The following is a 16631-nucleotide window of genomic DNA, read 5'->3' on the forward strand; positions in this document are numbered from 1 at the left end:
ACTCATAAAGGAGTAACAGATTGCTCGGCTCTATTGACAGAAATTTCACAAAGAGGGACCCTGCTGTCCAGCAAGGCACTAGCACAGCAGACCCGGTGGTCAGACCTCTCTCTCTCACTGGGGATCGAAGAGGGGATCAGGCATTTCAGGACAGAATAAGATATTTATACGTCTCTCTCATTTTCCTGAAATAGACTTAAAAATCCCTTACCAGGAAGTTCCAGTTGGCATCAATCTGAGTCACCATGCCAGAGAGGAACACGCCCAGGAAGAGGAGGGAAAAGATAAAAGCCGTCACGGACACGAACATGACCCATCCTTGTAGCAGAGGTAGAGGAACGTTGGAGGAGGCAACCAGAATCCAGACGAGTCCCCCGAACAGCTGAAGGAAGAAAGAAAGATGTCACAGGAGTGGGCAACAGAACTGAACGTCCATGCTTACGCCTCTACCTCTACCTTTGTTTCCCCCCAGACCCCTGTACACATGCTGCAAGCCCCCTACACAGACACCTGCTTTCCTCAAGGGCAAGGCCAGAGCTTCCATGCACAGGTCTGACCTGCAGCCACACCTGTTTCTGCACCTGCCTCCATGTTGGATGCTCATCCTCAGTCCATGAACAGACACAGAACTCTTGCATCACCTAAAAACATCTTCCTTTGACCCCGTGGCCTTTCTAACTATTTCCTCTTCAGTCAACCATTTTTGCAAATTCATCTGTGCCTGGTCCTCACCTCCTATCCTTGCTGTGACTCTTCACACCTCTGGCTTCCGCTCTTACCACTTCTCAGAGAGTTTACTAGCACAGATCAGCCATGACTTTCTAACCTGTCAGCGCTAATGGCCACGTGTCCGTCCTTATCATGGCCTATTTGAACATGTGAGATTATTGCCCATCTGTCGAGTAAAAGCCGCAGCTGCTGTACGTGGTAGTGAACAAGGTCTACCTGATTTTTGATACTCTTCTGCGTGCTGGGCACAGACCTAATATTCAGTAAGTAGCTGCTGCCTGTCAGGGACTGTTCCAGATGCTGGGAATAAGATGGTCAACAAGCTACACCTGGTCTCCGCCAGGAGACCTGGCCTCTTACAGGAAAGAGACAAGTAAGTGTGTAAAATGCTGTTTCACATCTGTCACAATTGGGCAAATACTGGGCACTGCAGGTTCACCGAGTGAGGGCTCTAAAAATCCAGAGCTGAAAAGACAGGAAATACGCCCCAGTAGCAGCAACCCAAAAGACAAAGCTAGGGAGTGTAGAGGTGGGAGGAGAAGGCTGTTTCCTGCTGGAGATGAGCCCTGACTTGGGAGTGGGGGGGATGGGGGGTGGGGAGCTGAGGGGCAGAGCCCAGCACTACAGGGGCAGCAGGGACCACATGGGGGGGTGGCCACAGGCGAGGGCTGGATGCTGAGCTGAAGGGTCCTGCGTTCTCCCAAAGGCAATGGGAGGCCACAGAATGCCTGAGCAGGAGTGAGCACCATCTAACATGTATTTAGATGCTTCTCTCTGGCCAGAGAGCGACAGGGCTGGAGAGGAATGGATGCAGGGCTGGGGGACCACAGAGGAGACTGTGAGCCACAGAGCACAGTCCAGACTCGGGCACGGAGGACAGAGGAAAGTGAGTGGATTAGACAGAAACTAGAATGTTTCCAGTTTCTAGTTTCATGCCCAGAAGTAGGCATGGTGGCAGGTAGGGAACATGCCAGCAAAAGAACAGATAACGAAGAAACCCAGGTTTCTGGTTTGGGCAACTAGGGGTGAGTGAGACATCATAGGAGGAGGAATGGTGTTGGGGTGAAGACGGCCAGTTTCACAAACCTAACCACAGCAATTCTCCTCTATGCTACTGCTAATAGAGGCTACCCGTCCTTTGCATGGCATTCCAGGCCCTTTATGCTCTAACCTGTCTTTCCCATCTTTGTCTCCTGCCACTAAGCCCCTCACATTTTATATTAAAGAAAAAAAATCCATAGTCCAAAGACAAAGCACTTTCACATTTGAGTGGCCTCACATATGCTGGCCGAGAATGTCATTCCCTCCCCATGAGTATTTGAGAAACTTCCACTCATAGCTCATCTTGAAGAGGACAACACCCCAAAGTCTTTCCTGAGTCCCACCCCATGCTCAGGTACCCTGTCCCCTGGGCAAGCTCCCTGTATGGATATGTTATACTAATGTAATTGTAATTGTAAATGTCCTGGCTTCCACGCCAACTGCACGATGAGACCTTCTTGGCAGCCAGCCGCCTTATAGGCCTCTGCATCCTAAGCCATTCATCCATCAACATAATGATCCCTTCCTAACTGTCAGTCAGGCACTGGGCTGGATTTGGTGACCCAAAAGCTGAGGCCGTACACCTGTTCTGAAGAAACCTATAGGCAAGTAGGAATCAGCACCCCCTCCCTCCCCCACCCCCCCCACCATATACATGGAAGTGATTTCATAGAAACATGTCTGTCTGGCAGGCAGAAGGCTCTCCCATATTTGTTTAGTAAAAAAAGCTCCAAGTTTCCAAGAACAGCTAGAGCTCCCCATATTAACAAACAGTAATCCCATGTATCTCGCTTAAGTGTGTAGATAATATCCAAATTGCACAAGTCGCTAAAAGTCAAAACCACAAGTTTAATTCAAGTTTCTCCACAAAGGCCAAGTCATACAATTCACTACCACTTTGAAACATATTTTTGAAAGCATAATGAATTATCACTTGAGTATGATAACTAAAGCACCAATCATTACATTTACAGTTGTGGTTTCTGGTATACCTGAAGTCCTGCTTTCAAATTAAAAAAAATAACAATAAACAAATTAACAATCAACCCACAAAGTTTTATGAAATAAATCTAAGTCATGAATATTAACGTACATTAAAAAATTTAACCACAAACTGATTAGTTGTTATGAAAGAAATAATGTTCCTGGTAAAAAGATTCTCTACTCTTTCATACTGTCTACTAAATATCCGAAGGTGATAAGATCTTCAAATTGTTTCCTTTATTCTCAGCATCCTCTTTCTGGTAACCTTTTCTTACTCTCCCACCACAAATAACTTATGTTACTTTAAATACTATTTAAGGAATATACATCACTAATAAATATCTATTCATTCAACCAGGGTAATAAAGAACCTGTTTATTAGGGGCAGGCAGATTCAGATATTAAAGCATAAATATATGCTACAGGGATTATGATAAATTTGACACTCTGAAGAAGGGCTATATGATCCCCCAGAATTAGGCATAACATTTAATAAACCCAGACTGGATCTCAAACTAGTTGACCTCAAATCTACTGCCAGGTACTGCAGAAGAATACTCGGGGAAAAAAGACAAAAAGGCGAGGTTCTGTATCCTGGAGCTCTAGATTAGGGAGAAACAGACACCATCAAAGCTGATTCCGGAGCAGATTGTGGCGAGTGCTATAAAAAGAGCTCCATGCAGTGTGCTCTGAGAGGCTGGGAGAGGAGAGAAGAAATCTAATGGGAGGCATGGAGAAAGAGAGGCAGGGAGGCGGGTTTTGAAGCAGGCTTACAGAGCAGATCAGGGCTCTGATAGCAGATGCTGATGTGAAACAGTACAGATAAACCGTTCTTACTCAAAACCAGAGCCCTTCCAACACCTCAAAGGCTTGGGAAGGAAACCAAGCACTTACATGGAAAGAGAACAGATTCGCCTCCTCATTCGCGGTGTGTGTTGTGTGGGAAGGGGGCAGGAGAGGGAGGAAGGGGTGCGAATGCCCCTCCCCCACGTAAACATACTCCACATCCCAGGCTTGAAAAGTCTGTGAAATCCGGATTTAAGTCCTGCTCACCACGGTAGCTATGGGAGACACTGGAGGGACGGGTCAGAGAACGTAATTAAGCTCACTACAGAGTTCCACCTTCCTCACTGCACAGACTCACTTTGGCATATAGGTCACTAGGGCTCTGACACAGTTTTTTCTTCCTCACTTCATGACTTTCTTTCGCCAAAAGCTCCCCCTTCTCCTGAGCTTCCCAACCTGGCTGCAACTGTAACAACTCATCTTTTAATAATATTACCAATGCTCACTACACTCACCTCTTCTAATCCTGGGTGTTACTAAGCTGAGAGCATTTACCAGCCATACTGTAAATATTAGCATCCCTGTTTAGTAGAGGTGACTCTGGAGGGAGCCTTGATTGTAGAGGTGAAAAGCAGAGTCAAAAATGGTTAAAATCTGAGGGAGAACAGTTGATAAAGTATCGTAGCAACTGCACAGCATGCACACTGCGAAGAAGGATGGGGTGCTGTGTCCGCCCACGTTTTCTCTTCTTGGATCTGAATCCACATTCTGACCTCTTGTCTATCACTGCCTTCCATCACTCTAGCGTCCTGAAAAGTCTGATAATTACACACAAAACTCCCCAGTGCACCACATTTTGACATTTCTTTCAGGAACAAAGCTGGGGCGCATGACTCTGTACCTCAAGCTCTAACAAAAAGACAACCAGACTTCCAGGTATGTTGCAAAGGCAAACATTTCCTAGAAGTAGGTGTCAGCCTTCCCCTGTGTCTCAGTTTCCCCTTCCCTTCTGCGCTCAAATTCAGGGGTCCCTGGCAGCCACCTGGAGTGTTCATGTCTGTGTCGAGTTGCAGTTGTTAAACTGCTACACATCCCTGAAACCACAGATCTCCTTTGTGGCTTCCCATGTGTTGACCACTTCAGCTTGGCTCCTGCAGCCCACGAGGGTGTGACTCGATTGAAGCCTTCCCATAAGAAAGTCGCGGACGTTTTCATCCGCCCATCACACTGAACTGAGCCCTCCGAGTTGGACTTGAAACGTGTTTTCACTAGAAACGGTGGATGGGTGAAAACCCGTAACCCCGCAGGAAAACAGGGTGTTGTGCCAGAAACAACTCTGGCCATCCTGGCTGTGCAATGACACACTTCGCGACTTTTCTCCTATTTGGATGGTTTCGTGTCTCGAAAGGATTCATTTTGCAAATAGCCTATGTCTTTTCAAATGTCACTTATTTCCTAATAGCATGCTTTTAATAAACATGCCCTCCAACATCTTAGCTGACAGTTTTCAAACCAATCTGACACCTTCACCTTAGTGCACTCTTATTATTGCACTAAGTAAACAGGCCAGTCCCTACTCTGACCTATTTTTAGTCAATGTTTGGAATGAGAACAGGGAAAGGTAAGTGAATCTGAAGGTAGGAAAGACTGGTTAGACTACCCCTAAGGAGAAATATTTAATTGTTTGGAACTTTCTGTATATAACAGAAAGTTTCCAATTTTCCTGCAATTTATATATTGAGCATTTCAGGGGCGCCTGGGTGGCTCAGTCGGTTAAGCGCCGACTTCGGCTCAGGTCATGATCTCGTGGTTTGTGAGTTCAAGCCCTGCATCGGGTTCTATGCTGACAGCTCAGAGCCTGGAGCCTCCTTCGGATTCTGTGTCTCCCTCTCTCTCTCTGCTCCTTCCCCATTTGTGCTCTGTCTCTCTCTCTCAAAAATAAACATTAAAAAAATTTATATATTGAGCATTTCATCACTGTAGCAGTGAGAATGAACCCACCAGCAAGCCTAGAGGGAAAAAAAAATGGTCTCTTAGTCTGGTTTATAGAGTCAGTTTGACTAAAGAGGTTGAAGCTAATGAGGATAAAAGAAATACTAGCCAGCATTTGTTGAATGCGTATGTTCCAAGAACTGCTCTAAGGGTTTTATTTGTGCCAACTTAATCCTCACAAACACTCAGAGATAATTACTATTATTACTCCCATTTTACAGATAAGTTGAAGCAGATAGCCATTAATAATTTGCCCTAAGTTACACAGTTAATAAATGTTAGAATGAGACTCGAACTGACATCTGGCTTCCAGAGCCTATGCTCTCGATACTATGCTATTGTGTCTCCCCCAAAGGGTTTCTATCCTTTTGCTGTGGAGTCGCTTGGTGGATGTGGGAGTGCTGACTCCCTAAAGTCACATCCAGCTGGGTAAAGTGCACGTGCAGTTTTCTGAGAACACAACTTTCATCAGGATCACAAAGGAGTCTGTGCCCTCCAAAAGTTCAGAATATCGGGGCACTTGGCTGGCTCAGTCAGTTAAGGGTCCGACTCTTGACTTCAGCTCAGGTCATGATCTCACAGTTTTGTGGATTCAAGCCCTGCGTCAAGCTCCACGCATGAGCTTGAATTTCTCTCTCTCTCCCTCTCTCTTGGCCCTACCCCACTCATGCTCCCTCACTGTCTCTCTCAAAATAAATAAATAAACTTGGTTTAAACATGGTTAAAGAGTGTTTAGTATGTTGGGACTATTTATAGTCTAATGAATAGATGATCTACAGTTAGCTCTTTATACATAACCTGTATTCCAAGATTTTTTTTTTTTTTTTAACTGGGAACATACTTTGGTCAGCAGATAGATGTGCTTGCAAGGCAGCCCATAAGTATATAAATTCGTTCACCGTGGGACTGTAGTCAACTCCAAGCTCACCTTCTTCCCGGCACTGCTGCTTCCCCAGCCATCCTCGCCTGGCACTCCGGGCTCTGGTCTCTTACCCCCTGCACACGAGTTCATCACGCTGGTTCATGCTTCTGCCTAGCATGCTGCCATCAAAGTTTTCTCTGGATAACTAAACTCTGGCAGCACGTCTTCCACATAGACTTCCCTGGCTGGATGCTACCACCTGGTCCTTCCATGGTTACTGATAGGTGTATCCTCTGTAGCACTGACATCTACTGGTTTGAAATCATGGGTTCATATGGCTGTTTGCCCACCGGATTGTGAGGTCAGAGTCGGCAGCATTGCCTTAAATATCTCTGTACGCTCAGAACCCAGGACAGTGCTTTCTACAGGAGACGTTCAACTGCATTCTCCCTGAAAGAAACGGAAACCAACCGGTATGTGTAATGAATGGTTCTAGAAGAAAATGATCCAGAAGTGCAGCCTGAGATGCTAAGAACACACTGCTGTCTGGAGCCTAGCTCATTCGCTGGTACATGGTGGGTGTTCAAAAATCGGCATGAAGTCTAGTGAAGCAGGAACATGTACTTCTCAATTTTTAAGTTATTATTGGCAACACCCACCCAGATCTTGTACTAGCAAGATCTCAGGAGGCGGGGATGGAAAGTTATGGGGAAGGTGGCAGCTTTTGCCAGTCTAGCTCATGACACTCCATTTTTACTCTTCTTCGAGCCTCAAATGTGTTCAATTCACCTATTCTCCTGCAATTGCGACTGGAACTCTTGACCAGGGTGGTGTTTATCTTGTGCCTTACCCGACCCCCTCCTGAGCCCTCCATCAATCCCCATCTGTTCTCTCACCATGCGGACATCCATCCAAACTGGTCCTGGCCCCGGACTAGCCCTGGTGCAGTTCTGACTCAGAGCTACAAGCTGGCAAGGTGTTTTTGTTTTAAATCAGAGAAAGGAGAACAAGACAAGTTCTGGGAAGCAATGGGAAATAGCATATACGGAAGGGGCCTAGGTACAAAACACACTAATGCAAAGGAAGTTTTGCTTTTTAGATTCACATTTGAAAATTTCAAAAATATGTTTGAGGATGCTGGGAAGCATTTGTTACTATAGGCCTTTCCTCCCCATCTGCCCCAAATTTCCATTTCAATTTCTTAAGTAGCTGAGGCTACTTAAGGTCCTAAAATGGAAAGTGCATCTTTACAGGGGAGAAATAAATTCTGGCCCCTTTTTATTCTTACTTATAACTGCCCTTGATTTCTTTTTTTTTTTTTTTTTTAAATCCTCTTTTCCTGTTTGCAGGTAACTAGTTATTACCTAGGTTAAAAACGTTCATGCAGGTCAATGCCTTGATGTCAGCAAGGACCACACAGATCATTCATGCCTCTTTTCTTGCTTTTTACCTCCCTCCTTCTGAAAGCCATTATACAAAAGTTAAGAACGTCACATATGAAAGGACATGGCCCCTTTCATGTTAGAGAGGACACAGGAAATTCAGGTCAGACTGCAGATTCCTGGAGAAGAACCATGATGTTTTAAGAGTTGCTCAGGACATCTACCTCAAAGCTGCCCTTGTCCACTCCAGCCAGTTTCTCTAGAATATCTTCACACACCGTCCAGACCGTCCTCCAGATCAGATAGCATGGGTTAGGTGCTGCACATGCACAATACTGTGTATGACAGCCTGGTCCCTGTCCTTGTCATTACACAGTCTTTTCTATGCGGACACATCCACGCAGACATGCCACGGCCACGGCTCCTACCACCACGTCCAACATTTCTGTAGGGCTCTGCAAAACCAATCTCCTGTCCTTGACCTTTTCCTCTGGAGCTCCAGGTGAAGAGTTTCAGGAAACTGATGTAACTTTTTCTGAGCTGTAGTTCTTCCTATTTTGTAAGGGGCTGCTAGTCAGGGCGAAGCAAGTGCCGAAAATAATCTTTGGCAAGGGCATCAGTTCCTTTTCTCTTATGCAGTTTTAAGGACTCTTTTCACACGGCTGGAGATTTCTAACCCAGAGGAAAAAGGAAAATCCTACTTAGAGAATTAAAACCCCCCACAGAGAAGGAAACATACCCACAGAGAGCCCCTCTTCACCGCTGCAAACACACAATGTCCCTGTGCAACTCAAATCTATTTTCTGGGCAAGAAAAGAAAACCCTACACATCTGACTGTTTATATGTTAGTATTATGTCAAAACTTCGGATTGACAATAACCTGAAATCTCTTCCACAGGTTTCTCTGTGCACGCCTGCTCCAGAGCCCCTCCCTCCCCATCCTCTAACTTTTGTGCTCCTGCCGTAATTGCTCTGAGTTACATCTTAAAGTTTACCGTAGTTTCACTTCAGAACATGTCAAACTTTACATACTTGGTTGACCTTCTAAAGGTCAGATCTCTCTTCTTCTGTACTTCTGTCATTTGTCATTGTCATTATCCCTCATTCAAACCACTGACATAAGTCCCTTAACTGATCTGCCTTCAGCCTCTGTTTTATCAGCAAACTTCACCAAAGATTTTTTTGAATTTTGTTTATTTTTGAGACGGGGTGGGGGATGAGTGGGGGAGGGGCAGAGAGAAAGGGGAACAGAGGATCTGAAGCTGGCTTTGTGCTGATGACAGACAGCCCCATGCAGGGCTCAAACTCAAGGACCACGAGATCATGATCTGAGCTGAAGCCAGACGTTTGACTGGACCAAGCCACGCAGGTGCCCGTACTCAAAGATTTCTAAAACACAAGTACGATCACATTTGCCCCTGGACTGCAGCAGCTCCCCATGTGATGCCTGGTCCAGTCACTTCTCAGCAAATCACAACTCGGGCCTTTTCTGCTCTTTCTCCTTCTTCTGCCACCTTCCCATGAGTCATGTAAAAAAAACAAAAAACCAGAGGCACAAGCGTGGCTCAGTCAGTTGGGCATCCGACTCTGACTTTGGCTCAGGTCATGATCTCGTGATTCATGGGTTCGAGCCCCGCATTGGGCTCTGTGCTGACAGCTCAGAGCCTGGAGGCTGCCTCAGATTCTGTGTCTCCTTCTCTTTCTCTCTGCTGCTCCCTTGCTGTCTCTCTCTCAAAAATAAACATTAAAAAAAATTTAGAAAAGATAAAAAACAAAAACAAAAACAAACAGTTGCTGTAACCTTCGTGCCATGGTCTGTCTTGTCTCTAGGGTTTACACATGCCCTTGTTTCTACCTAGAATTCTCTTTCCCACTTTTCTTGTCTACTGAATGTCTACTCATCACTTAAGACTAAACTCCTGTGTCACCATCTCATGCGAGCTGCCTGGCTCGGACCTCCCCAGTGGCCGGATGTGCTTTACCCCGTTTTTCAATAGTACTTTTCATGACCAATTTTATCACTTCAGACACTGGAATTCTTTCTTGACTGTATACTTCACTATACACGAATTTAAGGGCAGGAGCTATGTTAATTATCCTATTCCCAGGGCATAAAATAAGGCCTGATGCATAGCAGATTCTTAATTATTTGTTAGATGAGTGAAAGTTATTGGGACATCCACACCACTGCAGATCAGAGCATGTGAATAGGAGTCCTAGAATATCTCCCATAAAGAAAAACGCTAGTGAATATCTTGGGGAATGTGGATAGTTTCCCAAACACCGAAACCATGCAACGCACTGAATTCAACATATTGACCTTTCTTCTTTTCCATGTTTAACTGTAACATCTGATCTATCTTGTGGATTATACAAGGTAAGCTCACTGAGGACAGGGACCTCAAGTATCTTGTTCGGCCCCATAGGACAGATGCTCTGACGTTCATTTTCTTATAAACAGACCTGCCTGGAAAACACTTTAGCTGTAGCTCACTCTCCATATTTACCTCGTCCCTGAATGGCAGTTATTTTTATGCAGATCATCTCAACTAGGTTAGATGTTTTTTCAGGTGAGGAAGGGTCTACCATCTTTTTCCCCCCCCAGACGAGTGTCTTGCACTCAGTAGGTATTCAATCAGTACCTGACAAAAGACTTAGAAAACACTAAACCAGGAAACACTGAGAGAATTTGAAAATGTAACTTTGAAGGTGATGTTTTCCATCCTAAACTAAAAGACTTAGCATTGCAAAAATAACTTAGTATTATACTCTTCAAGGCAAGCATGCATTGGTAAGTATAGCTCAGGGCAAAAACATAGGAGCTGACAACCTAAATATCTGGGAGTGAACCACACATCTGGGAGTGGACCAAAAAACCATGCCACGTCTATGTGGTTGCAATATTCTCCACCTATGAAGCCAGTGCTATAAATTGCCTTACCTGGTGCCATTAGGCAGGCACTGTTTGCATCTTTTGAATTATCTCTCAATAAATGACTTACACTTGAGAGATTATGCATGGATATAATAAGAGGGAATGAAAATGAATTCTTAATGTAAAATTTGAGAAAATTTATTATTGAAGTATAGTTGACATACAACGTTCTATTAGTTTCAGTGTATAACACAGTGACTTGACAATTCTATACATTACTGAGTACTCACCACAGTAAGTATAGGCACCATCTGTGACACTGAATTTTCTGAGCAAAGTTTCCAGTTAGTGTGAGAAGTGAACTCCAAGATCACGGTTTCATTAGCTTAGTCAGCAGCTGATAGCCCAGCCCACTTGTCAACTGCTGTTTTCCCACATAGAGCTTTAGATGGCAACAAGACGCAAAAAGAAAACTCACCAAGACAAATGCATTTGAACAGAAGGCCAAAATTGAGAAGGAGTTTGGGGATATCCAGAAACACTGGAAGAGGCCCCCAGAAAGGAGATCACCTGGAGTTTAGAACTGCTCCTAGCAAACTGTCATGTTTCATTCACAGGCAGAGGAATTTCTGAGGAGGAGCCGTGGGAGACTGAACACTTTAAAGCAACAAGAAAACTTGAAGATATAAGGGGAACAGTCTGGATACTTCTTTGGGCCTGGGTCCCTGTTAGAATGGGGAGGGGTAGAAGCTCTGGCTTTGCATGAGGGCTGTCTTGTCCACAGAGCCCTGGTAAAGGCCGCCCTCGGGGGTTCCCAGCCATGTGTTCCCTAGACCCTCTGGGGAGCTTTTAGAAGAACCTAGCCGACTCAGGGCGCTCCCCCTGAGATTCTTATTTAATTAGTCTGGGCCAGCCACCGTATTTTTAAAAGCTGCCCAAGTAATTAAGTACAGCAGAGTTGAGAACTAACTCCTGGGCTAGATAAAGAGATATGGGGGCAGGGGAGAGAAAATAAATCACATCCACTTTTTTCCCACAGAATTAGGCAGTGTTTCCAAAAGTATGACAAGACCACAGATGGCCCTTGGCACAGTATTTGATGTGATGGCACGTGTTTGAGCCTTCTTTGCGTATGTATGTATACAGGTCCCTATATACATACATGTATCCTTACATATCTTTACATGTATGCATACATGTATGCAAACGCGAAAGTATATATTTGAGTAAATATTAAAAAAATATACCCAGTATATCAAATTCGAGAATTCATGTATATTGTTGCTTAGGATGAGGCTAAAGTAGGTACTGAAGTTTAGAAAGTGAATCGAAGTGAACATTCTGTAAATCCTAGAACAGGTGGAATGCAGATATGGCAAAAACTTCTAAAAGCGATATGCAAATGAGTAGAGTTTGAGGAACATGGGACTAAAGCAGCCCAGAACTTATAAAAGCTTTCTACCGTTCTAAGAGTGTCTCCCCCTCCTACACACACACACACACAACGGTGCCCGGGCCCAGTGCCATCCCCTCTCTACTCTCCTCACATGGATGCCCGCGCCTCATCCCAAGCATTCAGATGCTTCTGAACTGGGCTCAGACTCAAAACCAGCCTCTTCCAGCCTCGCAGTCACGATCCGATTACTGATGTCGTAGCCTGTAACTCACTTGTCTCCTTTTGCAGATTCAAATCTGAGCTAAACTTAACTTAGCACGCCTTAGCCACCTTCACACAATAGGGCAGAAAACCAATGCTCACAAGGCGTTCCGGCCCCACAAGCACAAAAGCGAAACCGAAGCGCCAAATCCAGGTTATGCAAACTCAGAGGAGGTGAGAAAAGAGAGATGAAAACTCCATAGGGAACAAACAACATCAGCCTACAGGAAGGGCAGGGACTGGCTAGCACTGCACTCTGGATCTGCCGATCTCAGGGCATGATGTAACCTGGGGTTGCCCAATTTATGTTTGCACATTCTCCCTGGTCCACAAGGAGCTCCAAAAGCTTCCAACTCCACAAAATAGCTTTAAAAAGGTTTAAAAAAATCTCTAGCCCAATAAGGTGCACGGCAGGGCAGGTGACCTCACCTTCACCTAGGCCCAACAAAGTGGGCTGTGAAGTGTCGACTTGCACAGGTCGGCTAGGAAGCCAGTAGGCGCAAAGGCAGGCAGCGAGGAACTTGACAGCCACCTCTGTACCTCCCCCACCAACGCTCCAGCCACTCTCAGGCCCACTTTATTAGAAACTGCCAAGGGCACGGTTCACTTGACCTTTTTCCCTGCCCTGCCTCCAGAGCTCTGCTCCTTTCCCCAATCCAAAGGGCACTAACAATGGAAAGGGAAGGGGGTGGGTAGGCTCAGGTCTTAAGCCCGCCTTCTCTTCCTGGCACCTCCCGCCTCCGGCTTTTCACGTCGTGGCAGCCTTCAGGTCACTCAGTCATCGGCTACACCTTTGCACCACCCAACAAAATGGCAGGTTAGCAACAGGCGAGGCCCAGAGAGCCTACTCTTGCCCTAGCCAAGCGCGGCCCCTGGCCAAGCCACCGGGGGTCTTCCGCGGCGCCCCAAGCCCAAGCACCCTTCCCCTCTCAAAGACCCCAATCCTTGGCCCCGGCGCTGGGCCGTCTGCTCGCTCCTCGGGGCCATTTCTGTCGCCAGCGGGAGAGCAGGTGCCAGCGTAACAGGTGCCAGGCGAGAGGGCCCAGGTTCGGGCTGCTCTGGGCATGGAGAGGGCAGGACCCCGGGAGGGGCGCAGGTAAAGGCCACGTCGAATGCAAGGGAGCTGAGGCGCGGGCAGAGGGAGCCAGCCCCGGGAAGCAAGGATGCCGCTGCCGGTCCTCGCTCCCCGGGCGACGCGCCGAGGTTGCCCCACTTACAATCTCCAGGCAGACGAAGGCACCCGAGTAGGTCCGCAGGATGTCCGGGCCGGCGGGCAGGGTGATCCGGGGCGCCGGGAAGGACACGGCGGGGTTCGGGGGCGGCGGGACTGGCGCTCCGCCGGCCGACATGCTGCCGCTGCCGCTCTGCGTCTCTGCGCGCCGCCGCCGCCTCCCTCCGCCCGCCTCCGCCGCCCGGGCTCCCGCCGCCGCCGCCGCCGCCGCCGCCGCTCGGGTCCGCGGGGTCCCGGCGCGCCGCGCGGGAGGGGGCGTGGCCGCGCTGTCTAGGGCCGCGCGGGGCCCCGCCCCGTCACGTGGGTCCAGGTGAGCGCGCCGAGGCCGCCTTGGCGCCCGCGCCGGTCACGTGCACAGGTGCGGCGGCCACCCGGCGCGGTCCTTCACGCGCCCTCCTCGCCCCTCCGCGGGCCAGCGCCCTGCTCTTTACTTGTTTCTTCTAGCTCCCCTCGTTTCCACCTGGTCTCTTCCACCTGCCCTACCCCTCCTCCTACTCTCACGACTTCTCTACCCTACTTTCTTCAATGTAACTGTAAGACAAGTCTTGAAATTGTGACTCGGCAGGTAAAATGAAGGTCACTAGGCACACCTAAAAAGTGGAGTAGATCTGCCTTAAGTGAGACTCTAGTGGGATTTTTTAAACACCGCCAGGGCAGTCAGATGGCTCAGCTCCAACACCTGTTGGTGGTGGATGCTGCAAAGGCTTCTTGGCGGGCCTGTGGTGTGTTCATCTGTGAAATGGGGTTAAGGATATCTACCTCCTGTCATTACCGAAATTACATTAACATGGAAAGAGCTTAGACCATGGGAAGTGCTCTTTTAATGGTAGCTTCTATGACGACTGCTATTTTTTTGAATTTTTACACATGTTCATATCGTGCTCTTGTGTACCTATGATGTTGCCCAGGCTGTATTTTCCGCATAAAACTTTAATTGATTTTACCTGTTACAAACTTTGAACTGCTGTTGCCTTTTAAACACTTACGTGGATTTTTTTTAAAAGGATGCTATGTATAGTTTTAGATTCCCTACCCCAATTCATCCCCGTTTTATCTTTGATTTTAATGTCAATATTTTGTAAGTGAAATGAAGGATAGGAGATTAATCTTCTCAAGGATCCGCTGAAGATAAACAAAAGTACACACACCAGTATGCACAGATAGACCAAGCTGGAAAAAATATTAGCTAACATCATCAGGCTTTCCCCAAATTGAATACTGATCTTGTCTGTTGGTACTAGCCTTTATGGGACTGTGTATAGCTCTATGCATTGTCAGCAGCTTTTAGTCATTCTACCTCTTTATTATTTTAATAAGCGAAACTCATAGGTGTGGTGGCAGGATGAGGGCAAACACCACAAAACAGGGTGTGGGTGAAACCTTCTGTATATTCCTCCCATCTTCTCCACCTCTTCGTCATTACTTTCTGATATTTAATGTGAGCTAGTTATTACATAGGAAATAGAAAGTTTTCTCCTCTGACTTGTTTCATTAGTGAACTCTCTCTGTGTTCAGACCCTGACAGTAGGGAATAATCTTCCTGTGTATCATATCACATTGTATTTTCTGCCTAACGTTTCTCCATAAGCACTTGAAGAACATTCAAAAGGGAGCACTTGGGTGGCTCAGTTGGTTAAGCGTCAGACTTCGGTTCAGGTCATGATCTCCAGCCTGGCATCGGGCTCTCTGCTCTCAGTGCAGAGCCTGCTTTGGATCCTGTCCTCATCTTTCTCTGCCCTGCTTACAATCTCCTCTCTCTCTGAAATAAATAAACATTAAAAAAATGAAAGGAAAATTCAAAGGGAAGACCTCTTCAAATAATTTCATTAGGGAGATGCTCAGCAACTATGATGGGCCCCCCAAATTTTAGCCAATAAACTTAAAATGACTTTGGAGTTTCCAGAAATACAAATGACCCAGAGAGCCTCAATTTCACTTATTTTAAAAATTGCCACTGAGGGGAAAACTTTTCACTGTGTCCCTTCCAGCACGTTCCTTGCTATCCCATGTATCCCTGACCATCCCTGTTTTCCCTCTCCTACCTGCTTCCACAACGACCAGTGGAATGAAAAGAATTATCCTCGAGGTTTCTTCTATTATTGTAACATACTATTTGCTTGAAAATTAATCCCTTCCTAGAATGGTTTTCCCTGCTCATGGTCGCCACCCATACCTCTTTTCTCGTGATAATACCAGTTTCCTTCTAATGAAAGTAATACCTCTGGACTCAGGAAGGAAAGCACTCACCCCCACCTCCACATCACCATGGTGTCTCTTCCTCCACACAATTGACTCTGCGCTCTTTTTTACTTTCTGCTCTTTCCTTGTCCTGTTTCCATAACTGACTTCCAGCCTGACTTTTACCTTGTTCATAGACTTCCTGTGGAACCCCTATTTTGGAATGTCATCATTCATATTCATGACACTTCTAACAATCTTGCCTCGCAACCACTTGCTGCCTTCTATGAAGTGAAATCACATCTGCACACACCTTTTGGAATTTCACTACTGCCATTCCTTTCAACGCTGACATTCTCTCTGATGGCTGTCTCCTATTCATCACACTCTCCTTCATTCTCAGTGCATTGGCCTCCAGACTTTCACTTTGCCTTTATTCTCCCATTGGCCCCATTCTGGCTTCCCTATCCTTTCTATGCTCATGGGAAGGCATTTTAGAGATGCTCATGTTAGTCCCAGATATTGCCTTCCATCTTGTACTTTACTGTAAATTTACCCACACTGCCCCCATATTCTGCAGCTTGGGTTCCACCCGCCATCAATATCTGCTTTCTCTGATGCTACTTTCATAGTGTCCAGGGTTACTGAAAGAAGATCATAACCAAGACTCTTGCTTCCACTAATTCATGTTATCTAACCTTGACTGGGACTTAAGGATTCCTGAGGTTGTCACTTTCTGCCACCACCCCTCCCCACTACTTGTCTTGTTTATTATCCCATAGCTTCTTTCACTTTCCCCATCTTTAAGCCTGGCACAGTAGACAAATATGTTCAGTGAACGAAAGCAAATCTAAACCATTCCAACCATCCCTACTATCTCTTACTTTACAAGGAGTTTTAGGACATCTAACCA

At 46.3% G+C, this 16631-nt stretch overlaps 1 protein-coding gene across 1 annotated transcript in view; it reads right to left on the reverse strand.

The window, feature by feature from the left end:
• The window catches only part of MAL2 (mal, T cell differentiation protein 2), a 28846-nt gene extending 15176 nt beyond the window's left edge, over positions 1–13670 (reverse strand). The window contains exons 1-2 of the mRNA XM_030304343.1: positions 13527–13670; positions 212–382 (exon numbers count right to left, since the gene is read on the reverse strand). Of these exons, the coding sequence (XP_030160203.1) occupies positions 212–382; positions 13527–13658 (303 nt within the window). The 5' untranslated portion in view covers positions 13659–13670. The remainder of the gene's footprint in view (positions 1–211; positions 383–13526) is intronic.
• Positions 13671–16631: the final 2961 nt, after the last annotated feature.

The sequence above is a fragment of the Lynx canadensis genome, chromosome F2 (assembly GCF_007474595.2).
Source record: "Lynx canadensis isolate LIC74 chromosome F2, mLynCan4.pri.v2, whole genome shotgun sequence".
NCBI lineage: Eukaryota > Metazoa > Chordata > Mammalia > Carnivora > Felidae > Lynx > Lynx canadensis.